Below are 24,664 nucleotides of genomic sequence, written 5' to 3'. Positions count from 1 at the left end.
GTAATTTTCCACATGGATCAGCTATCTCTGTCCCTTAAAATTTGCTCTTTCTCATTCACAGTATCTCTTCTACATTCCCCAGGTAGATGCTGCCTGCTTAGTATGCCCAACCTCTCTCAAGGCTGGGGTATTTCTCGTAGTGTCCCTTTTACCCTGAGTTCAGGCCCATGAAAATTAACCTTCTATGCTGGTATGTGGGCATTTTCCTATTAGTAGCTCCTCTATTAACTCCCTATGCACTAGTGTTCTCTCTGTTGGTGCACCTTATCTTTGTCTTTGCTTCATTTTCTGTTCTCCCCGCCCCCCCCCCAACCTCTTTTGATTCCAGAAAGACAGGTAAGATGATATCAGACAGGTAAACTACATTGCACATGATACTAATTTAAAAAAAAAGAGGATAATTCCCCCATTTATTGTTCAGAGACTACTGCAGGATCGAAGAAGCAACATCTGATTGGGCCACACCCACAGGATTAAGGGGATTTAGGGATTTTAGGGAAAACTCAATAGGCACATAGACTCTTTGAAAATCTTTTACATTATGCTTTGATCCTACTGAAGAGATACAAAATTGTTTTTTTGAGAGACCTGTTCTGGATCACTGTATTCATCATAGTCCACAAGCTCCTGAAGGAGAGATGTGGAGGCCCTGAACCCCATAGGCCTGATGAATAATCATGGGTGTTTACAGTAACCTAGGGACTCAGCCTAGGAAAAGGAGGAGAACTATGGAGTCCAGTACAGAACAGTTATGGAGTCATGGCCTATAATCTAAGGAGGTACACTGAAGCCACGTCTACACTAGCCGGCTATTTGAAGTAGCCATGCCAACTTTGAAATAGTGCCCGCCGCGTCTACACATGCCGAGTGCTATTTCAAAGTTGAAATCGACGTAAGGCGGCGAGACGTCGAAGTCGCTGTACTCATCAGGAGATGGGAATAGCGCTCTACTTCAACGTTGAATGTCGAAATAGGGCACGTGTAGACGATCCGCATCCCGCAACATCGAAATAGCGGGGTCCTCCATGGCGGCCATCAGCTGAGGGGTTGAGAGACGCTCTCTCCAGCCCCTGAGCTCTATGGGTGCCGCGTGCAGCAGCCCCTTAAAGCTCCCCGCCCCCTTATTTCCTGTGCAGGAAGCTGAGAGCTTGTGCAGGCAGCAGCACAGCCATGTGTACAGCCTGCACGTCCTCAGCAGCCCCAACCTACCACCCTGCACCCCATGGCATCCAGCCAGCCCCCCAGGCGCCCACAGGTCACCCCCCCCAAGGGGACCCAGGCCTCCCAGCGTGCCAGCCAGCGGGGGAAGAGGCAGCGGGGCCCCTCCTGGACGGAGGCTGAGATCCGGGACCTGATGGGGCTCTGGGGCGAGGAGGAGGTGCCCCAGGTAATGGGGAGCAAGAGGCGGAACGCGGATGCATTCGCTCGGCTGGCCAAGAGCCTGGCTGCCCGGGGTCACCTTGCCCGCACTCCTGACCACGTCAGGAGTCAGGTAAAGGAACTGCGGCAGGGTTACACCCGGGCCTGGGACACGGCCAGCTGATCTGGGGTCGCCCCCGCTGCTTGCCCCTTTTACAGGGAGCTCAGGGCCATCCTGGGCCCCTGGTACACCTCCTCCCCCCTGGCCACCCTTGACACATTGGGTGATGAGCCCCAGCAGGCCCCGGAGATGGAGTCTGCCCCGGAGGACAGCCCTGCACCCCAGGGCCCCCCCCAGGAGCCCACCCCTGGGACACCGGAGGAGGAGGAGGAGGCCTCCAGTGACAGGGGGCTGCTGATAGACCTCCTCTCCCGCAGCTCCAGCAGGGCGTCCGCTCGATGGGTGTCCCCTGACCATGGGAGTGGACCATCAGGTATGTATCCCCCCCAGTGCACAGCCCCGGGGTTAAGGGGCGGGGACAAGAGACATGACCAGGGCCCTCCACACACCCAGATGACCATGGCCCTGAGGACAGCAGTGACATGTCCCTCAGAAGAGTCCATCAGCCCCTGTCCCCCAGCAGGACAGCGCCAGGGATGGGGGGAGCGGAACCTAGGGTCCCCCGGGGGGAGGGGGGTTGGACACCCATCATCATCAGCATCTCTGGGGGATGGGGATGGGGAACCAGCAGCAGAGGGGTGGGGGGACAAGGGCCACGGGTCAGGGCCCAGACTAACGGCTGTCTCTACTCTTCTTCCCCCCTCTGTTCCACAGCTGCACCATCGGAGGGCCCGGAGAGCACTGGCATGGCGTCAGCGGTCTCGGACAGCCCACCGGGGCCATCCCACCAGGCCAGCCCCTCAGCAGAGCACGGACCAGCCCCAGGACGAGCCCAACAGCGGCAGAGCCATCTGTGGGCATGCACGGACCCACTGCTGCTCGCCAACCTCCGGCGTCAGCTGGAGGTGTCCGAGCGGCGCCTGCAGGTGGAGGAGAGGCGGCTCCATCTCCAGGAGCGAGCGCTGGCCTGGCGCCAGGAGGCTTGGGGGGCCTTCATGCGCACCTTCGAGGACATCGCGCGGCACTTGGTCCCCCCGCTGCTCCACCCGCCACTCCGCCTGCTGTCCCTCCACCATCAACTGTCCTGGGGCCTGCCACCGAGGGGGACCATGGGCCTCCGGACTCCGCCCTGCCCTATCTGCCGGTTCTCCCGGCCCCCACCCAGCCTCCACCGGGCCTCCGGCCGAGACGTGGGTCGTGCCCCCCACACCAGGCGCAGGACAATAGGGGGTGCGTGGCCGAGGACGTTGCCCCCCAAACCCCCCTCTGGCCCCCTCCTTTGGACATATTCCCCCCATCTTTGTAAATAGTTTTTGTTCTACCCCTGTTTTGTACCTGCCTCCCCATGTACATAGTTCCCCCCTTCTTCTGTTAATAATTAATACAGGTTGCACAGTTTTTTGTTTTTTTTTTTTAAAAATTCCATTTATTGCACAGAAGTGTGGGGGGGTGTGCTCTCTGGTTCTCTGTGGTGTGGGCGTGGGGGCAGGGAGTGTTGTGGAGGATGGTGGGGTGCAGTGGGTGGCTCACCTGCAGCTGGCCCTACCAGCATTCACCCCGCAGCCTGGTCAAAATGGGCCCGCAGGGCCTCCCAGACCCGGATCCCCTCAGGGTCGACCTGGTGACTGGGGGCAGCGGGTGGCTGGACGTTGGCCTTGCCAGCCTCCACAGCCCAGCCCTGGAAGAAGGCCTCTCCCTTGCTCTCCACCAGGTTGTGGAGTGCACTGCACGCGCCCACAACCTGGGGGCTGTTGGTGAGGCCTGCATCCAGGCGGGTGAGGAGACACCTCCAGCGCCCTTTGAGGTGGCCGAAAGTGCGCTTGACCACCTGGTGTGCATGGTTCAAGCACGTGTTGAACCGCTCCAGGCTGGCTGTGACGTGGCCCATGTAGGGGTGCATGAGCCAGGGCCAGAGGGGGTACGCTGCATCTGTGACGAGGCAGGGGGCATGGTGGTGTCCCTGTTAGCTGGTGGCCGGGTAACATGCGGTGAGGTACCAACTATGCCCTTGTTACCATCTGAGTCTTTAACTGCTAGAGCGCAGGGCTCCTTCGCAGCGGGCAGCCTGGGCCAAGTTGACGGATGCCCCAGGGTCCTAAATACCCGAGTCTTTTACTGCTAGAGCAGGGAGTTCCGTTGCAGCAGGCAACCAAGATTGGCTGACGGGTGCCCCAATGGTAGCACTAAGAGCCTTTCCACAGCCCGGGACTTCAACTGCTAGGACGCACTGTCCCGTCGCAGCGGGCAACCAGGATTGGCTGACAGGCACCCCAGTTGTCTGCCCTGTGGAGGCGGGATGACTCTACGCTAGGCTCTTAGCACTCTCACCTACGGCCAGGCTGTGGTAACCAAACGATTAAAGTTCTTTTTATTGTGCCGGCTGTGTTACAGTGACAGAGAGTGACAGCAGTCAGGCTTAGATCTTAACTAGTTGCAAGTTTATTAAGCTACAGTTATAAGTGTGCGATTACAAAAGGCTATTTTCTACTTCTTATATGCTAGCAGAGTACAGGTGTTAACAGTTTACATTACAATTCTATACCATGACGTCTTAATGCAACAGCATCTGTCTGTAGAGCTCTAATTCTTTAACTGTGTGCACCAAAAGGAGACCTTAATGTGGGTACATCTTACCCTCCTTAATATGGGTATATCTTACCCTCCTTGCGTCTCTCGATACCAGCGTAGCCAAGCCAGGATCGGTCACTCAATTCCACAGGAAGATGAATACGAGGTTGGGCATCCCCCGTTGCGGACCTCGGGAGGCAATCACCTGACCCGACCGGCAGGTAGTTGGTGAAGATGCACTCAGAGTCAGAGTGCTGCTGGGCCCATCTTTATACCCCTTGGGTCACATATCCTCTTTCTTATCTATGGTGCCAGATCGTACTGGTCTGTCTTTTGTGACACCAGTTTTTACAAGGGCAATTCTTACTTAATTTGCACTTGTAAGACAGGAGATAAGCAATTTTGGGAGTACAGGACATTCTTTTACAAGGGCAGAGATTTCTCTTCTGGGATGGCTGTGTGGGCGCATCAGATCCATCAATGCCAGCTGGGGTAATTTCCTGAGGCCCCCTCGTTAACGGTTAGCCTGTTAGCCCTCTATCTGTGTTTTCAGTTCCTCAGGGTCACAATGAGCCAGCCCATCTGGGCCCCTTTAGGAAGGCATCAAAGACTGTGCTGTTTAACTGCTGTTCAGTGCCCTGTGTGCTCTGAGGCACCTTAGAGGGGAGGCAAAAGCTGGTCTGTAGTGGGGAGATTTTGTCTGGCTACCGTCCCCCGTAGGGATCTCCCACTGGGGGATATAGGTCCCCGCCTCCAGCCGGCGGCACAGGCCTGAATTTCTGAACACACGGGAGTCACAGGTGCTGCCAGGCCAGCCAACATAAATGTCCAAGAGGCAGCCCTGGCTGTCCACCAAGGCCTGGAGGACCACAGAATGGTATCCCTTCCTATTGAGGAAGCATCCTCCACTGTGCTCTGGGGCATGGATGGGGATATGGGTCCCATCCAGAGCCCCAAAGTAATTTGGAAAGCCCAGGCTGGCAAACCCCGTGATGGCAGCATCCAGGTGCCCAAGCCGCACGAGCCTGTGGGAGGAGCAGGGCATTGATTGCACGGACGACCTTCAGGGGAAGGACATGAGAGAGCACCGGTGAGGGGTGTGCAGGGTGTGTCTGGCCCTCCCCCCAGGGCGCCGCCCCTCCTCCCCAGGGATCCCCCCACCCAGGCTCCCCCCCCACTGGGTCCTCTTACCTCCATGAGGACAGCCCTGACGGTGGCCTTGCCCACGCTGAACTGCTGCCCCACGGATTGGTAGCTGTCTGGAGTGGCCAGCTTCCAGACAGCGATGCCGACCCGTTTCTCTACAGTGAGGGCATGTCACATGGGGGTGTCCTAGTGCCGTAAGGCAGGGGTGAGCCACTGGCAGAGCTCCAGGAATGTCTGCCGGCTCATTCGGAAGTTCCAGAGCCAGCGGTCGTTGTCCCACTCGCCGAGCACCAGCCGCTCCCACCAGTCCGTGCTTGTGGGGTATCTCCACAGCTGGCGGCGTGTGCGGCGGGGGGGGGGGGGGCGGGGCGGGGCTGGGAGGGCATCAAGGTTTGGGGCTGCTTCCTCATCTCCTGGGGGCAGCTCATCTTCCTCGAATAAAAGATGGTCAGCTGCCTCCTGCATGGCACTGAGCAGGGCAGCCACTGCTCCTCCAGGGGCGGGTGTGTGGGCCTCTGGCGGCGGTGGCGGCGGCGGCTGCTGCTGTTGCTGCTGCTGCTCCTGCTGGGGGTCCATGGTGCTTCACGGGGTGTGCGTGCCTGTGGCTCTGCAGACCGCGTGCTGTGCAGGCTGAGTGTGTCTGGGAGGGGCCCTTTAAGGAAGTGGCTTGCTGTTGCCCCGGAAGTGCTACTCCGCCCTGTGACCCTGTCTGCAACTCTTTCTGGCACACTTATTTCCATTTGGGCTGCTTTGTTATGTAGACACTCCCCTGCAGCGCCTATTTCGATGTAGTGCTGTCCAACGTCGATGTTGAATGTCGACGGCACCGGACCTGGAGGATGTGTGGACGCTATTCGTCGAAATAGCTTATTTCGATGTCGCTACATAGAAATAAGCTATGTCGATGTAGCATCCAAGTGTAGACGTAGCTTTAGAGAGCTAAATGAAGGAGGCAAAGGCACAGCTAGCTCTGTAACTGTGACAACAACTGCCCATTTTTCTGAATTTCTGGATGCTTACATGAACCAATCTAAACCACATGAGGTTTGTCAGCCACAGGGCCTTTGAAAAATAAAAAAAAAAACCTACAAATCGTAACTGTTCTCTTTATTTTTTAATACTTTAAAATCTCTGGTTTGTAGGAGGTTGGATTTAAACATTGGTGTAGTAGTGTTTAAAAAGTGGAAGAAAGATGGGGATGGGGGAGAAGGAGGTAAACTCCCCTAAACTAAAATCCATATTCCCCAGATTAGAAACAAGTGTATTCAGTTTACTTCAGTTATGTTCAACTACACTAATGGATTTCAATGTGTTTTGTTTTTTTTTTTTAATTCTATTTCCACAAATACTTTGTATCCTAAATTTTATAATCTGGAGAAAATTTCTGTTGTAAGAAATCTCAGCGCAGAATTCCTATCTGCAGTATCATTCCCCTTTGTATCATTCCAAAATTGATTTTAGATGTTCATATGGTGTCAGCATCATCTCATAACAACACAAGAACCTTCTTCTCTTTTGTTCTTGCCATCTGGAAAACACTTTCTATAATATTTCTTTCAGCTTTATTCAGTGTCTGTCTCCTGTTAAATCAGAAATTTACCACTGTGCATGACCTAATTTAGCTCTTCTTTTTGATCTCATGAGTGAGTGCCACTGATGGACCCATCCTGTGGATGATAGAACAGAACATTATCCTTTAATTAGATGGATTTTTAAAATTGTCTCACACTCTGCAGTACTTTTTTGGCAAACTTCAGGTGAAATTACTCAATGGATAATCATATTGCAGGATACAAGTGACTCCAAGACTCTAATGGCTCAGGCTGAAAGTTACAGGATTTTGCTCTTGAGATTTGCATTTTCTGACTGGAGATGAATTGAAACAATCTTGCAGATGCATTCTAAATTATAATTAGGGATAGGCTAAAACTGCAAAATTTTAGTTCAACTTTATATTTTAGACATTTTATAGGTCAGGGGTTTGGTTTGACTCATTATACAAAAAAATGCATTTGTGAAACCCAAGTTTCATCTTGCATTTTGATACCTTTTCTCTTGCTTATCTCCCCAAAGTTACAATAAAGATTTGATCTGATCTTTTCTCTTCTATAAATGAAATTTGGCTATTTTCTGCTTCACTGAAAGTGATTTTTATACATATGACAATCAGCCTTTTGAAGTAATAAGCCACTAATGTCGATTAATCTGGTATTTTATAGTGTAAATAGAACAGAAAATGGGAAAGTCAGTTCTATTAAAGTGGAAGGTCAGGCAGTGAGGGTTTTGGTTAAAGAAGCTTAATGTTTAAAGTGATAACTGTAGACTTGCAGTGTAATTACCTCAACTTTATTTCTGCTGTTTATAGGAGCTCAAATTGGAGAAAAAACAATTTGTAGAGAAGTTTGTTGCAGCCTTAGAGTGTACAAGACCATGAAAAATTAGTGATTACTTCAGTGTCAGAGGAATAGACCATGGCTTGACTTGGTTCATTACCTTCTTAGCTTTGAGCTCCTTTTGGTAAACTTGGATTCCCTTGTGCATTTATATTAGAGTGATTCATTCTGACCAAATTAAACTAATGTGCAGATTTGTAAGCCAGTAAGGTTCCAGAAAGGGGGAGAGGAAAAGGAGGAGTGAAAATTGGCAAGATGTAGGTTAAATATCAAGTCTGTTCTATGTAAACTTTTCTGGCTCCTGTCCATGTAGCACTGGATGCTGTCAACTTAGCTGAAAGTTAGAGGCTGATAACAGTTTGACTGTGGCAAAATGAGTAATCACAATCACACTAATGGATGGTCTTCAGTTCAGAGCTTCTAATATGCATTTGACATGCATATTACTCTATCACTCATTGCAGAGTTTCAAGTTCTTGTTACAGGGTGATTGCAGGTATGGATATAAATTACTTATTGTTAAGGTTTCATTTTCCCTTTTAATTGTTGCTTTAACTATATAAATCATGGCATACTTCCTAAAGATGAAGTATCAGTTGTTTTCCACATATTGAGCTAAATTAAAATAGAACTAAAAGTCTGTACTTTGAGATAAGGAAGTCAAGAAAAAGGGAAAACTTTCATGATAGTATCATTCAAATGTTGAAGAAAAGTATAGAAATATGGCTTAAGGGTAGAAAGTTGAAAAGCATCTAAGTGATTTAGGAGCACATTAAGACACTCATTGAAAGTCCATTGTTAATTTTCAAAATTCTACCCTGAATTTTTAATGTGGGCTCGATCTTTGTATGCCACTTCCTAGATGAGAGCATGAAACACTTTCTGGACAAATAACTAACTTTTTAGGACAGTTCACCTTAAAAATTTCACCTTAATTGCTGCTATGGAAAAGATCTAGCAGAAGAGCTTTTTCTGTGACAGGTCTTTGATTCTAGGAAATTGTGGTGTATGTTGATTAGCAGCGTGAGCTATGTTGACTGCAAGTGTGTACTTGAAGTTCTAGAATTCCCTCTGGGCTGGCATAGTTCCCAAGTGGGAAATCAAATGTCAAAATTTGAAGGGGGAACCAAGCAAAAGATGGGGTAATCATTATTATTTATTACTTGTATTCCACAACAACTAGAATCCAATACTGAGATTAGGTTTCCAAGTGTGCAATAAATATTCTCTGTAGGTAAAAGTGCCTACTCCAGAGTTCACATTTGAGAAAGTGTGCAATGGTGTGATAGATGTGTCAGTCAGAGGATACGGGAGACACAAAGCAAGTAGGGCGATACGTTTTATTGGACCGAATTGCGTTAGGGAGGGAGACAATCTTTTGAGAGCTACTCTTCAGGTCTGAGAAAGATACTCCCAAGACTACAGCAAAAGGCAAAGTGTAATAAATTGTTTAGCATAAGCAGTTAGCATATATTGTAAAGGAGCATTCAAGCAGAGTACCCAGGAGTGCCTTCGTAACTTCTGAAATGATAGGACAAAAAGAGAGGGGTAGTCAGTGACAAAAATCTTGTAATAAGCCATAAATACAGTGTGTATTTATTTCATGATTTTGTGTCCAGCAGAATAACAATGGAGCTCCCAGGCTCATCTTTTGAAAGTGTTGTGCCAGTTTCCTTTGAGGAAGAGGACTGATAGTTCAGATATAGAATGATAGCTTTGTGAAAAGTGTTCTCTCACAAATAATAGGGTGGTTTTTGTCTTTTGCCATTTTCCTGTGTGAGTTTATTTGAGAGTGTAGTGTGGTTTCACTCAAATAGCTGTTGTTGGGGCGCTTAGCGTACTGTAGGAGGTAAAGCACATGTTGGATAGACATGTATAGGACACATTAATTTTGAAATGGTAGAGATGGATTATTAATCACTGTAGTTATGGAGTTAACGGCTGAAGGTTTTGACAGATCACCCTGTATTTTGCTGTAACCCTGGGAGTATCTTTCCTAGACCTGAAGAGTTGCTGTGTGTGGCTGGAAAACATCTCTCTCTCTCCAACAAAAGTTGATCCAATAGAAGATGATATCTTACCTGCCTTGTCTCTCATATTTTAGACATACAGATGAAAGGTTGTGGAAAGGAATATTATTCCACTTTTCAGACAGGAGATAAATTCATGCAGAGATTAAATAACTTGCCCAGTGTAACACCAAACCTCTGTGGCAGAGCCAGAAATTGTTTTTAAATCTATCAAGTCTCAGTTCACTTAAGTTCCCTAAGTACAAGAACAGGTTTCCTCTCTTGGTTGAATAGTACCAGAGAGACAGCTGTGTTAGTTTGTAATCTATCAAAACAGAAAAACAGTCATGTAGCACTTTAAAGAGTAACAAAATAATTTATTAGGTGATGAGCTTTTGTGGGACAGATTCACTTCTTAAAATCTACAGCCCTACCAGAAGAGGCTCAATATATACAACACAGAGGTCCAAAAATTGTTATCAAGGTTGACAAATACAAAAAATTATCATTGTTGGCAAATCAGATAGAAGAGCAAGGGTAGGGGTGAGGGGTGGGGAAGTAAGTGTTAGATGAAACATAAAAGTATGTAAAAGAGTCCTAGTAATGGGTCAGGTAATTGCTGTCCCTGTTCAAACCACATGTTAATGTGTCAAATTTGAATATGAATGTTAGTTCCGAACATTCCCTCTGTAGATGATGGTTAAAGTCTCTTTTCTGCAGAACACAAACTCTCAGGTCTTTAACAGACTGGCCCACTCCATGAATGTGCTGGCTGACAGGTTTGCCATCATGGATGTAGAGGCTCTCTACACTAATATTCCACATGAAGATGGACTACAAACGATCAGGAATACCATCCCTGCCATTACCACAACCATCCTGGTGTCTTACCTATAACTTTGTTCTCACCCACAATTATTTCTGATTTGGGGGACAGATTATACCTCCAGATTAGTGGCACAGCTATGGGCACCTGAATGGCCCAACAATATGCTAACGCATTTATGGCTGACTTGGAACAATGATTCCTCAGCTCTCGTCCCCTGTCATCTCTCCTTTACTTACGATACATCGATGACATCTTTATCATTTGGACCCATGGTAAAGAGACTCTAGAAGAATTCCACAGAGATTTTAACAATCTACACCCCACCATCAACTTCAGCCTTGACTGCCCCACATGAGAGAGACATTTCCTGGACACTATAGTACAAATCACTGATGTCAAGATTAATACCACTCTCTACTGGAAACCTACTGACCGCTACATTTACCTATATGTTTCTAGCTTCCATCCTGCACACACTACATGATCTGTCGTTTACAGTCAAGCCCTGAGAAACAATTACATCTGCTCTGATTCTACTGACAGAGACCGAAAACTACACAATCTCTACCAAACATTCATAAACCTGAATTACCCACTGTAAAAAAACAGATGTAAAAAAAACAAATTGACGAGGCCAGACGAACACCCAGAAACCATCTACTTCAAGATAGGCCCAAAAAAGCCAATAACAGAACACCACTCGTTCTTACTTACAGCCCCCAACTCAGACTACTGCAACGCATCATTAAAGACCTACAACCTATCCTAAATCATGATGCCACACTCCAGCAGGCCCTAGGTAACAGGCCTGTCTATAGACAACCTTCTAACCTTATGAGGATTCTCACTAGCAACCACAGGCTATACCACAATAATACTAATCCTGGAACTTTTCCTTGCAACAACCCCCCATTTCCAACTTTGTCCACATATCTCTCCAGGAGATACCATCACTGGACCTAACCATGTTACTTACAGAATCATTGGCACATTCTCCTGTTTCTCAGTGAAGGTCATATATGCCATCTGGTGCCAACGATATCCACATACTTTGTATATAGCACAGATTGCAAACACTCTTTGCCAAAGAATGAATGGACATAGAGCAGACATCAAAAATCTTCAAAGACACAGACCTGTCAGCCAGCACTTTAATGGAGTAGGCCATTCTGTAAAAGACCCGAGAGTTTATGTTCTGCAGAAGAGAGACTTTAACAATTATCTACAGAGGGAATGTTCAGAACAAACATTCATATTCAAATTCGACACAATATGTGGTTTGAATAGGGACAGCAATTACCTGTTCAATTACAATTTTATATACTTTGATCTATCACTTACTTCCTCACCCCCTTCTCTTGCTGTTCTATCTGATTTCCCAATGTTGATAAAAAATTTTCTGATTTGTCAACCTTGATAACAATTTTTGGACCTCCTGTGCTGTTATATATTGAGTCTGTTCTGGTAGGGCTGTAGATCTGAAGAAGTGGGTCTTGATTGGATACAGTTTTAACACTCAGCCTTCTACTCTTCTAATTTTTTGTTTTCTTGTTGTTTTGTTTTTTTCCCCTTTGTGTAGAAGGATATGATGGCTAATTAGACATCTAAATAGAGAAATCCTTTTCTCTTGGTCCAGCCACTGCTTGGATTGGTTGACTTTGAGGATGTACTGCAAGATCAATGTATTCTGTCAGGCTTTTCCTGCATTTATTAGGATAACAAGGGCTGGAGAGACTATCTGGGTTGATAGGGAGGAGACACAGATTGGTGGGGGGAAGAACTTTATTTAGCTTGTATTTGAACAGTTTATATAAGTAGAGTTTGTTCATGTGTTTTTTATATACTTGCTGGTACTGAGTGTCGGTGCCTGGGCAGCCCCAGCTGACTGAGTACCAGCTCCTCTTTTTCACAAAATGTGCTCTGCTTTGTATAGTGTTTTTAAGTTTGGAGAGAGCTTTAATAAACTGAACTATTAATTCTAGTAAGTCTTTACTTTCCCACATGCAGCTAATTATTTGAATAATCTGTTCTTCATGATTGATTGGTTTGGGACACACTTCAATCTGCCTCCCCAAAACCTAACGGGAAATGTAAAAAGGCAACTGTCAGATATGTTTAGAATCTGGAGGTTCCCTAGTTTAGTTATGGTAGTTAACATCTGTGGTGTGGTTAGAAGCCCTGGGGTGACCATTTGTAGGCAGGTTAAAAGTTAATTGCCCTATACAAGTCAAGAGTATTTTAAACAGGTGCCCTGTTTTTGTTGTTAATATTATAGGCAGAGCCAATACGCACCGAGAGATCTGGACAGCAGGATCTATCCTGAAGTGTACTTTTAAAATTCTAAATGTAATAGGCAGTGAGCAGTATTCTTAATGATGTGAGTAAAACATGGATTCAGTTTGCTAAACCATTTGTTGATTTGCTACACTTCCAAAGGCTCTTATGTAAATTAGGTGGTCATGGGATAGGAGGAGAGATCCTTTCATGGATTGGGAACTGGTTAAAAGACAGGAAACAAAGGGTAGGAATAAATGGTAAATTTTCACAATGGAAGGGGATAACTAGTGGCGTTCCCCAAGGGTCAGTCCTGGGACCAATCTTGTTCAACTTATTCGTCAATGATCTAGAGAAAGGGGTAAGCAGTGAGGTGGCAAAGTTTGCAGATGACACTGAACTGTTCAGGATAGTCAAAACCAAAGCAGACTGTGAAGAACTTCAAAAAGATCTCAGCAAACTGAGTGATTGGGCAGCAAAATGGCAAATGAAATTTAATGTGGGTAAGTGTAAGGTAATGCACATTGGGAAAAATAACCCCAATTATACATACAATGTGATGGGGGCAAACTTAGATACTACAGATCAGGAAAGGGATCTTGGAATTATAGTGGATAGTTCTCTGAAAACATCCACGCAGTGTGCAGCGGCAGTCAGTAAAGCAAATAGGATGTTACGAATAATTAAAAAAGGGATAGAAAATAAGACAAAGAATATCTTACTTCCCCTATATAAAACTATGGTATGCCCACATCTTGAGTACTGCGTGCAGATGTGGTCTCCTCACCTCAAAAAAGATATATTGGCATAAGAAAAGGTTCAGAAAAGGGCAACTGAAATGACTGAGGGTTTGGAACAGGTCCCATATGAGGAGAGGCTAGAGAGACTGTGACTTTTCAGTCTAGAAAAGAGGAGACTGAGGAGCAATATGATAGAGGTATATAAAATCATGAATGGTGTGGAGAAAGTGAGTATAGAAAAGTTATTTACTTGTTCCCGTAATATAAGAACTAGAGGACACCAAATGAAATTAATGGGTAGCAGGTTCAAAACTAATAAAAGTAAGTTTTTGTTCACACAGTGCACAGTCAACTTGTGGAACTCCTTACCAGAGGACGCTGTGAAGGCCAGGACTCTAACAGAGTTTAAAAAAGAGCTCAATAAATGTTTGGAGGTTAGGTCCGTAGATGGCTATTAGCAAGGGGTAAGGTATGGTGCCTAGCCTTTTGTCAAAGGCGGGAGATGGATGGCAGGAGACAAATCGCTTGATCATTGTCTTCAGTTCACCTCCTCTGGGGCACCTGGCATTGGCTACTGTCGGCAGACAGGATACTGGGATAGATGGACCTTTGGTCTGACCCAGTATGGCCGTTCTTATGTTCATTGGTGACTTAACTTTTGTTTTATTTTCTCCATTGGTAAAATCTCAATAATACTCACCCAGCTTTGTAAAGCAATTGGAGAGGCTGTAACTTGCTGCGCTGGGGGTAGGCAAGAAGAGAGGTGTATTTTCACACTCCTGAGTGGTGCTGTAAAATACCAGCATAGACTTGGCCTCTGTAAATAGGGTGACGATCTCACGTTTTTCCCAATACAGTCCCTTATTTAAGCTGTCTCACAGGCATCCTGACTTCTTTAAGAAAATGGGAAAATTGTCCCATATTTTGCAGGGCTCCTGTTCCCTGACACCCAGTGTCTTGAGGTGGCAGCTCCTGCTGCCAGGCAGCTCCTCCACTGGGCTGCTGTCCCATTCCCTGGCACCCCGTGGAGGTGGCCCCCTCTGACAGTGAGCTCTGCCATGGGGCGGCCTCTTCATTCCCTTCTGCCCCACCCCCACTGGAAGGTTGTGGACCCCCGCCCCCCCACATCCTCCACTCCCCGTCATCAGGAGTCTGCAGAGTCCCCCTTCCTGATGTTTCATGAGGGGCAGCTACCCCTATCTCTGAGGAGCCCTGAAATGGAACAGCAGCCCCACATCCCTGGAGGTCAGTATCTGGAATTTGCCATAGGGCAATATGGTCACCCTATATATGAATAGAACGTGCTGGCTGTGATGATAACTGTATGTTTGTAAGTGTAATAAATTGTAGGAGAGGCGTTCCAGAATAAGCTGCAACTGTATATGTTGCCTGGTTTAAATGCATTTCAGATCTGTATATCAACTGATTGCAAAACTTAGTTAAGTTGCCTTTTTCCTCTTCCTGTAATTTTAGATATGGTCTGAAGAAGGCACAGCTGGTCTGATTTGTAGTAGTGTTGAAGTCACTGGGAGGCAAGCTATGGGTGGTCAGTTCTAAAAATCAGTTTCACGTGTCTTGATAAATTTGTAAGGCTGCCTCCTTGTTTTGGTTTTCAAATCAAAGTAGTGTTTACTAACTAAAGTGAGAGAGATTTGTCAGGAATATATCCACTTCAGACAAAGAATAGAAATCTAAGATGTCCTTTTAGCACTTATGTTGCTCTTTGCCCACTCCCTCTCCTGCCCTGTATTGATTTGGAGAGTCCCAGTAATGCAAACAGTAAATGCTGTCCTTGTCTCATCTTGCAGGCCTAAACGCCAACAACAGAACAACTTTTCCCTGTTTCCTTCCACAAAAGGCTGGAATTTCAGAGGCGTAAGTTTGGGTTTTTATTTATGTTTATGTCCTCTCCCTCATAAATTGCTGCTAAACACCATCACAATTTATTCTGTAATTCACAAATGTGAGGAATTATAATTAGATTTATGCTAAAGTAACTAGAGAGAGGAGGTTTTATGTTTACAAGTCATTAAAGGCATGCACAAATACTACTTTTATTTGTGCAAATTGCCTAATTCAAAACAATGTCAGTGAACAGGTTTATATGGCAAGTAAAGCTGAATGACATATTCATATTAATGGAATATTCTTGTAATAGATGGCTATTTTCATGTGTCAAAAATTTCAGTGAATTGAAGCAACAGCTTTTATTTTTAATGACGTTTTATTATATAGAATTTTGGTTTTAAATAAACCTTGTTTTTATTGAAAATTTCCACATGCTAATTTCAGGTAAGTATGGTTGGACAATGATTATAAAAACACATGGTCTAATGGATTATACAAAAGACTGGGAGTCAGGAGATCCTAAATTCTATTATTGCTATGTCAGTGATTGGTCTGAGAAGGTCACTTAACTTCTGAGTCTCAATTTTTCCTTTGTAAAATGGGGGAAAAAACAATAAATATTTAAGAAGATATATACAAACTATCCAATTCTCTGCTATTTTCCCTGTAACCCCTGTGTTACTAGACCTTATTGATCTTTTTATCTATTCCTATGCAAGTTATATCTAAGATTGCATCTGTTTCTGAGAGGAGGTTGCAATCTTTATCTTCTCACGACTTTTGGCTGGAAAACTGGCCTGCTCTTTTTTATTTCTTCAGAGGATGACTTGAAGTGTTTTTCATATAAATGCTTTGAAGTGATTTGATGTAAAAATATATATATAAATAAATTGTGGCTATAGTGGTGATCCTGAATGGATGTGTGTGTTATGTTTTGTGGCTTAATGGAAGACTGTGTAGAAAGATTTTTTTACATACATCATTTTCTTAATTTAGACTCGAGCTCAATAAAGTATTTAAGCATATATTTCCTCCTTAAACAGCAAAGCACTGAAGGATTTTGCTTTAACATTTTGTAAGTAGAGATTGCACAGATGCAGTTAATTTTTAAAGGCATTTTTAATGCAGGTTAATGGGTGCATTTTAAAAAGCAGATTTTCTTACTAAAGTTTATAGTAATACCTTAATATAATTAAAATTAAAATAATTTGGTTAGTGTTTCTTAGTTTTCATCATTTATGCTATTTATTTTTGCATTATATTAAGTTTGGACCTTGTAAATAGCCTTATCAGTTTTGCTCTTGTGTGTAGGCAATTTTGTATTTTCCTAATTTGGCTCTGACACTTTAACAGGATGCTGCAGTATTGAGTTTGCAAAGGTTACAGAGGAGTGTCCTTCTCTTAAATAAAACAATGCTGAACTAAAAATGTGGAGTTATTTCTACAAAGTAAAGTAAAACTTGTTTCTAAATTTAGGACTCTTAACAATTCTGGGAATCGGTCTATGTACAACTTAGGGATTCTGGTTGATATGAACCTGTTGAATCATGGAAAGCCTGAGTGAATGTGGAGTCAGACAGCTGCTGTTGCAGGTCCCTCCCAGGTCAGGTGCTGTGATCTGTCATTTTGGGACAATGGGTAGTTGCTGTTTAACATCCTCCTGAGATACTTTTGGAATGGAAAGTGCTGCATTGCCATGATTCTGTATGACTAGATCATGTGCGTTTTCCCAAATACAGAACAGAAATATTTAACTATTCAGCAATTTTGCAGTTATGAAATAGATTTAATGATTCCTAAGGAAAGGAGAGAATGAGAGCAGTTAAACCATGACGACAGAGATCCAAAAAGCAGACTTCAGCACTCTCAGAGAAATGGTAGGTAAGGTCTCAGGGGAAGAAAATCTAATGGGTAAAACAGTTCCTGAGAGCTGGTAGTTCTCAAGGAGACAATATTACAAGCACATCTGCCAAAATATCTTAATGTGAAGGAATGATAGGAAGACTTGTAATATGGCTCCATCAGGAGCTCTTCAATTTCCTGAAAAATCAAAAAGGAACTGTACAAATACTGGGACAATTTGCTAATGAAGAATTCAGAAGAATAGCAAAAGCATGGAGGGACAAAATAAGAAAGGCTAAGACACAACATGATTTATGCCCAAAGAACATCAAAGATGATAAGGTCATTAAATGAACTATAGACAAGATAAAGATGAGCATAGGTCCTCTGTTTGGTAGGGAAGGATAGCTAATATGTGATGACATCAAGGAGGCTGAGGTGTTAATTCCTAGCTTGATTTAGTGTTCACTAAAAAGGTTAATGGTGACCAGAAAGTCAACACAATTAATATTGTAATAAACCATCTGATGCCACCCACGTAAATCCTGGAGGATTGCTTGAAGGGCAAAATGACAGAGGATTCCATATCAGTTGGGAGGAGCTTGGACCATCTTGGCTGTAGTGTCTGTGTGGGGAGCCTGGCACTACGTTGCGTTGGTGTACATATACTGGGGGTAAAGGACTTGTGACAGAAACTACCAGACTGTGTATTGTCAGCATTTTGGACTTCAACTCTCAGGTGTCCTGGAAGGGAATAAAGCCTGAGTAACCAAGGAGCAGCATTCCACCTATGATTACCACCTGTCTAGTATTTGACCAGTTTGATTAGTTTTTTTTTAAGGATTTGCTAGTTGCCAGAAAAATAATTTAATCTGCCATGCTTTTATGTTGGTCTAAAGATTTGTATTATTGTGAAATCTAATGTTAAAAGTTTCTGGGTTCAGCTAAAGACACTGCAGTGTTCCTAGTTGTATAGTTTGTGATAATGGATCAAAACTTGAAAATACAGCATCTGTTTCACAATCAGCCAAAAAGAGCACCAGGTCTGTGTGTGAGAGGGTATGAGTCATTTGAGAGTGAGGAGGTGTGCCAGGCGTATTTAAATAATGGAAGATCAGGGTGATGGTGTGAGTGATTCTACTACACACCTGGAAAAAAAAAGTTTGCACATTCAATTACAATTGATTAAATGAAACAGACTGCAAAGATTGACAAATTTGCTGATAAAACAAATAACCATTTGTGATTGAGAGTATCATACTTATTTGTAGGTGACAATCTTTCTGGATTAATATTAGTGGCTGTTGAAGGGGGAGGTTACAGAGTTGTCTTGTGGGTAGAGTTCTGGCTGACTTGCCTTGCGGGCTATGGGGTGCCTGTTTTTTCATATCAAAGGTGGTAACCATAATTACACCAGGTTGGAGGCCAGACTAAGAGAGGCACAACCCAGGAAGCTAGCATCTCAGCTTTGTGTGCAATACTTGTGGGGTTAGAGGTGGTGAGTGAGGGTTTTGGGGACATCCAGATGTGTTACCCATCCCCGCCCCAGTGGCTGGGGAGGTGGCCAGTGGGAGAGAGAAGGCCCCTGCCTGCTAGGGAAGTGGAGGGTGAGAGAGAAGGCCTTTGCTGGCTGGGGAGGGAGAAGCGGAGGGCATGGGGGAGAGGAAGGGCCTTGCCAGCTGGGGGAGGCACAGGGAGGGGTAGAGGAAAGGCCCCTGCTGGCCAGGGGAGGCAGGGGCAGTGGTGCTAATAGCAGCTGCAGGCCCTGGGGCAAGGTGGGAGGGTGGCCCTGTTCAGTACCCGAGATGGATCAGTGCCACGAGCTGTTGGCCTTCAGCTCCACCTTGACTTCAGCACTGACCATCCTCTCCCTCCTTGCCTCACAGCCACAGCAATGCTCCCACAGCGTTTCAAAGGGTTCCAGGGCAACCGCCACCTTTGCACCACCCTGTTGGCGGGCCAGGGCAGGGAGAAAGAGAAAGTCCAGCCAGAGGGGACTCCCCACCCCGAGTCATTCCTTACCCCCTAGCCCTCACTCTCCCATTGCTACAGAATCCTGTCTTGCCTCCCCCACACACCCAGGGCCCTGCCCTGACTGTTGCAACCCACACACCACCAGCCCCCTGCCCTGAAGGACTTAGGCAACACCGGTAAGTCTTTTAGTGTATTTATATCTGTGTGTATCTATATGTAAAATATATATGCACATACCTTTATTGCCCCTCTGGGGCAGGTTGGTTTCTTAACCACTCAGGCTTTCTTTCTTGATTTATGAGAGAGTGGCTTTTTGGATATTTTGGGGCTTCCAGTAAATGTTCTTAAACAATTTCCAATTTGCACCCATTGTTTAAGTTTTTCCGTGCTGCTGACTTGACTAACAATGTTGTCCTGTTTGTGAAATTGACTGTTTTAAGGAACTGTGTATATATACATTACTGGACAGAACTTTTTTCTGTTTGCACATAACAAATATGATGAAGTCATGATCACTTACACCTAAAGTATCACTAGGTTTTAGTTCTGTGATGAGTTCTTCCTTCTAGATCAAGATAAAGTCCAATATGGAACTGCCCTATGTTGGATGCAACATTTCTTGAGTTAGGAAATTTTCATCTATAATATTTAGATATTCCAGGGATGTTTTAGTACCGGCAACAAGAAACTTCAAGCATTTTGTGATGATAACTTTTCACAAAACACACAGGCAAGTGCACTTATGGAACCAGATACTAATTCCTAGGAAAAGTTTGAACCAAATACCTTAAATGGTCGAGGAAGAGCTGCATCAAGCTGAAAAGCAAAGACGTGAGCAAGTTTCTTTCAGGATTTGCAATTATTTGGCATCAGCTTTGCTTTGGTGGATGGAAAAAGTATATTCTGAATTGCCTAGTGAGCTGACTTCAAGTCACTACGGTTTTGGTATAGACAATTGATAAAAAGAAATGTTGATGTCCTTTCAAAGAGGAGTAAAATTTCTAATTGGGTAAAAGGAAGAGATGAATTAATGTTGATTACACAATAGTGAGTCTGATGCTTTTCCTGTTAGGCATAATAAACAAACCTCTGAGGAGCTCGTGAAATTTGTTCATTGCTGATGTTTTGTTGGGAAAACTTTTATGGCTATTTCTTGATGTTATGCTACATAAGATTATGTCAACAGTCCCCAAAGCCATGAGGACAACAAAAAGTGGCAAAAGCATGAAATGAAAACATGCTCACTTCGCAATCTGCATTTGACAGTAAATTTGATAGTTTAAAATGTGTTGAGAAAATGGATTTGTTTAAAGCATCAATCAGCATACACCAACGCAAACGTCAAAGTGAGATAAGGAGGGCCTGACTATTAAACACTTAATGAAGGGAAGCTGCTCTTTGCTTCTTCTAGTGATGTTCATTTATTTTGTCTGGGAAAACTTTCCTCCCTCATGTGATAGCAATCAATCTGAGGCGTGTACGTAAAGACCAACATATCTTCGTATTTCTGTTTCATACTAGGAAATTGCATGATGAAAAACTACTAATGATTAGTACAAGCTGAACCTCTCTGGCCCCCAGCACACTCTCGTTTGGCAGCATCTGTAATCTGGTATAATTTTAGTTAGCCAGAAGGCCACTTATTATGGATGTGGCGTTGCTTCCCATGGTCCCATGAAGTTTGTTTACTGCCATCAGTACAGGCTCTCAGTGTTCTGTGCTGTTGTTTATCTGTAATTCCACCCTAAACGTCTTCTAAGAGCTCAGTAAGCAGTGAAAGTGTTGATAATGCCTCCAGACAATATTGACCTCCCATGGTTTGGTAAATTCTCTGATTCTACACTGGTCAGGTCCTGAGGGTGCCAGACTAGAGCGGTTCAAAATGTACTACTAAATTCAGTGATGCTGTGTGTGTAAGTGGCTAAAATGGGATTAAGTAATTGGATTGCGAGGTCTTCTCTTGGGATGTGGCCCTACACAGAGGCTCTGCAGCTCAAAGCAGTGCCTGGGGTTGATTCAAACTCTGGAGGCTCAAAGCACATTGGGTCAGCAGTTAAATTCCTCACAGTATTTGAATGCCCAAGATGAGGGTGCTCAAGTATATTTGTGACAAATGTATTTGCTATGGAGAAGTTACTAGAAGACCAAGGGAAAAAATACGTTGCCTGGTCATTGAGGAATGAGTGGATTTGGGGAATGATTGGAAAGGACCACCATTTCATCCCTTCTTATCACTGAGCTTGGGATGTCTATTCTGTTCAACAAAGAAGTAATACAATCTTCCACATTTTTAAACAAACTTCTGGAATATTACATTCTTTTGGTTTCTCTCTCTTCCTTTTCCCAAGCACCAAAATGGGCTGAAAAACTTCATTGCTAAAATTAAATAAAATATGAACTATGAAATCTGAATCAACATTTCTGCTTGAAACATTTTAGAGGCATGTGTTTGGTGTGCACTTCACTGAAGGTTGCAGATAATTTACTGTAATGTGGCTTCCCTTTATTTCCTTCTTTTTTACCCTTTCCTTTTTAATTTTACACAAGTATTGAGCCAACCAAGCTGCAGATGCTGCCACCTGTGAGCAAAGGTGGTATAATTTATTAGATGCCAAGCATAAAAGTGTGCTAAACATACTAAAGTCATTTTTGATCCATAAACTCTTTGCTAGCCTGATTTCAAGCTGGGGGTTGGAAAGGGGAAGGGGAAATTAGCTTGCATGCCATATGGGGTAAATTCCATACTTCTCGGATTATATTTATAAAAAGTCTACATGTATTTTTTGCAAGTTGGCTGACTTGAATAAGTCCCATCATTTAACAAATCTAAACTGGGTAAAAGTTGATAAGAAAGAGAGAGGTTTTTCTCTGCTCTCACTGACAGGTTAGTTATGTAAGAGAACTTTTCAACAAAAAGCAGCCATGTACCTCTCCTATGCTCATGGAGTCATACAGCAATTTAATACTTAATTGCACTTAATGAATTTATCTATTGATTTTTATCTCTCTGACTAAACAACAAGACTAGCACTGTTAATGTGCAAAATTCAAGTAATATCAAACTGGTCTTGCTTGAGATTAAAGTGGAGCAAAATTATATGCCAATAACTCCAAGTCAGAAGTGCTGTAGGGTTCTGTTATTCCTCTGTTACACAGAAGAATATTGGAATATGGCAAACATCCACAAGACTTTTTGTTATAAAGTACAGTATAAGCTAAATTGCTTGAAAACTGCCCATGACTCTTTTTTTGTATATATGTGTGTTTTGTGTGCATGGCTTTAGCATGTTGTTTTTCTAGGGGCAAATGATCCTTTAGGATTTGTCTACACAGGGAAATAGACCAATATAACTATAGTGGAAAAACTAATAATTAGCAGTTCCTCTGTAAGTTTTAATTTGAGCTGCTAATTCAAATTAAAAGATGAGTTGCTAGGTCTTTGTTCATATTTCAATCCTGCTTAGCTAACCTGAGTTGTGAACATAAGTTTTCTTCATTTACAGTGTAGGCAAAAAATAAGATCTGCTGCATTGACATTTAAAGAATCTTGGGCAGATGAGTGCTGCACTTGGGGCTGAGCATAAGTCAGCTCAAAGATGGAATTTCCCCCGTGTATTATGTAGTGTAAAGAAGCTCAGTAGTGATTCTTGAAAAGGACAGTTCAGCAGGACCTGGAGAATTGTTTTTCATTTTTGCTAACAGACAGAAACAGAATCTACGTGTTCCTTTGTTCTCTTGACAGAAGAAGCCAAACACATTTGCTCTCTGTGCTACTTATCTAAATCATAACTGTAAAGTGCAACAGAGGAAACATTTTAAAGAGCACTAAGCCCTTTGGGAAGGAGAACAATTTTTTTCTTCTTTATTTCAGATAACTTGAATTTCCCTTTGGGTAGAACAAATGAGTTCATTGCCTGCATATGTTTACAATGTAACTATAGTAGAGGCGACAGTTACAAATTTGCTTCACGCAACAAACTGTTTACAGATTATTAGAGCTGTGATTGCAGTATATAGATCAGGGTGGGGAATGTTTTTTTTGGCTTGGTTCCACTGACCCATGGAAAAATCCATTAGTAGCTACACATGTATAAGAAGAAAACAAACCCAAACAAACAAATCCCAAAACAAAACCAAAAACCCCACTCTTACTGACCTTGCCCCTAAGTCTGAAGCGGGAAAAAAAAAAGAGGGGCACTCAATTCATACAGTGGGGTGCCAGGATTCCCCTTGTGTTCCAGCCTCTTGGAAGTGGGGGGTACCAAGCCTTTGGGGTTCCCCTCGCGGGCTGGGTAACTTTCCTGGGTGCTTGGGGTTAGTAGATTTTGGAGGGCCAAAATGAGGGCTGGGGTGTGGGAGGGGGCTGCTGGGGAGCCAGGTTGGAGTAGGGTGTTGTGTGGGCAGGAGGTAAGGTGCAGGAGTGGACAGGGCAGTGGGGTCGAGAGGGGAGATAGGGTGTGGGAGGGAGCTGGGGACAAGGATCTGGGCAGAAGGTAGGGTGCAGGAGTGGGCTGGGCCTCAGGGGTGAGAGCTGGGAGGTAGGGGAGAGTATGGGAGGGGGCAGGGGAATGGGTTGTTTACCTTTCACAGCTCCCATTTGGTTCGGGGGGCACAAATAGCTCTCTGCCACCCTGTGCTAGCAGGCAGTGCCCCCCTCCCACTGCTCCCATTGGTCAGGAATCACAGCCAATGGGAGCAAAATGAATGGAGCCTGCAGTTTCTTGTGCAGCCATTCTATCGTATGGGGGGGATGGGGAATGGCAGCACACATAGCCACTTTCCCCACCACCGCCACGTAGAACTGGTCATGTAGGGGCTTTAGCACGAGCTCCCCTCTGCCAAGGGAAGCAGTAGGGAGCTAGCGCACTACAGCCATGTGGAGGGAGGGTACCAAAGTTCAGAGATTCATCATGGGGCTGGAGTGCCAACACTAGTTTGACCTGCTGTGGGGAAAAGCCCCAAGTCTTGCCAGAGGCTGCATCAGGACAAGATGAGAGCCAGTTCCAGTTCTCAGGCCAGAAGTTCCCCATCCCTGACATAGATAAACCAGACAGTAGCTTTTATTTAGAAAAGTAGTCGTTTTGATTTCTGCATTCTTAATCTGTGGAGAGAGGGAGTTTTAATTTTTACTATTTATTGTTGGTTTTTGTTGCTGAACACTTTAATAGTCTTATTGTTGATTAGTCACTGGACTAATTTCTCCTGGAACAGCAAGGTTTATGTTGGCACATGAGAGGTGATGCTATCAGAAATTCATTGTGTGGTATTTGCGCAACTGGATAGCAGAGTGAATTCCAGCTACAGTTCCAAAACACATATTAGATTAGCTGTACTTTTTTTAATATATACACTGAACTAGGAAAAAAAAAAGGCAGTTCACCATGACAAACTACAGACAGTGCTGAAGTTAATAGAGCGTTATTCCAAACTGATGTGTTCATTCAACTCATTTTACTTACCATGATAATCCCATTGTACCCAACATAGTATGATATGAATAATTACTTCCACCTGTTTTGTTTTGGTTTTTGTTTTTTTAAATCTAACCAGAAAATTGTTTG

General features: G+C 44.3%; 1 protein-coding gene across 5 annotated transcripts in view; it reads left to right on the top strand.

Moving 5' to 3' along the window:
• Positions 1-24,664, top strand: part of ARHGEF3 (Rho guanine nucleotide exchange factor 3) — a 272,374-nt gene that overhangs the window by 70,112 nt on the left and 177,598 nt on the right. For 3 of the 5 annotated variants that reach the window (XM_075005459.1, XM_075005461.1, XM_075005460.1), the window contains one exon: positions 15,248-15,314. The exons of the other annotated variants lie outside the window; for them this stretch is intronic. In XM_075005459.1, coding sequence (XP_074861560.1) covers positions 15,248-15,314 — 67 coding nt within the window. The remainder of the gene's footprint in view (positions 1-15,247; positions 15,315-24,664) is intronic. 5 annotated transcript variants of the gene reach the window in all.

Source organism: Carettochelys insculpta, chromosome 11 (genome assembly GCF_033958435.1).
Source record: "Carettochelys insculpta isolate YL-2023 chromosome 11, ASM3395843v1, whole genome shotgun sequence".
In the NCBI taxonomy this organism is placed as follows: domain Eukaryota; kingdom Metazoa; phylum Chordata; order Testudines; family Carettochelyidae; genus Carettochelys; species Carettochelys insculpta.
This window is presented reverse-complemented; position numbering and strand designations above follow the sequence as displayed.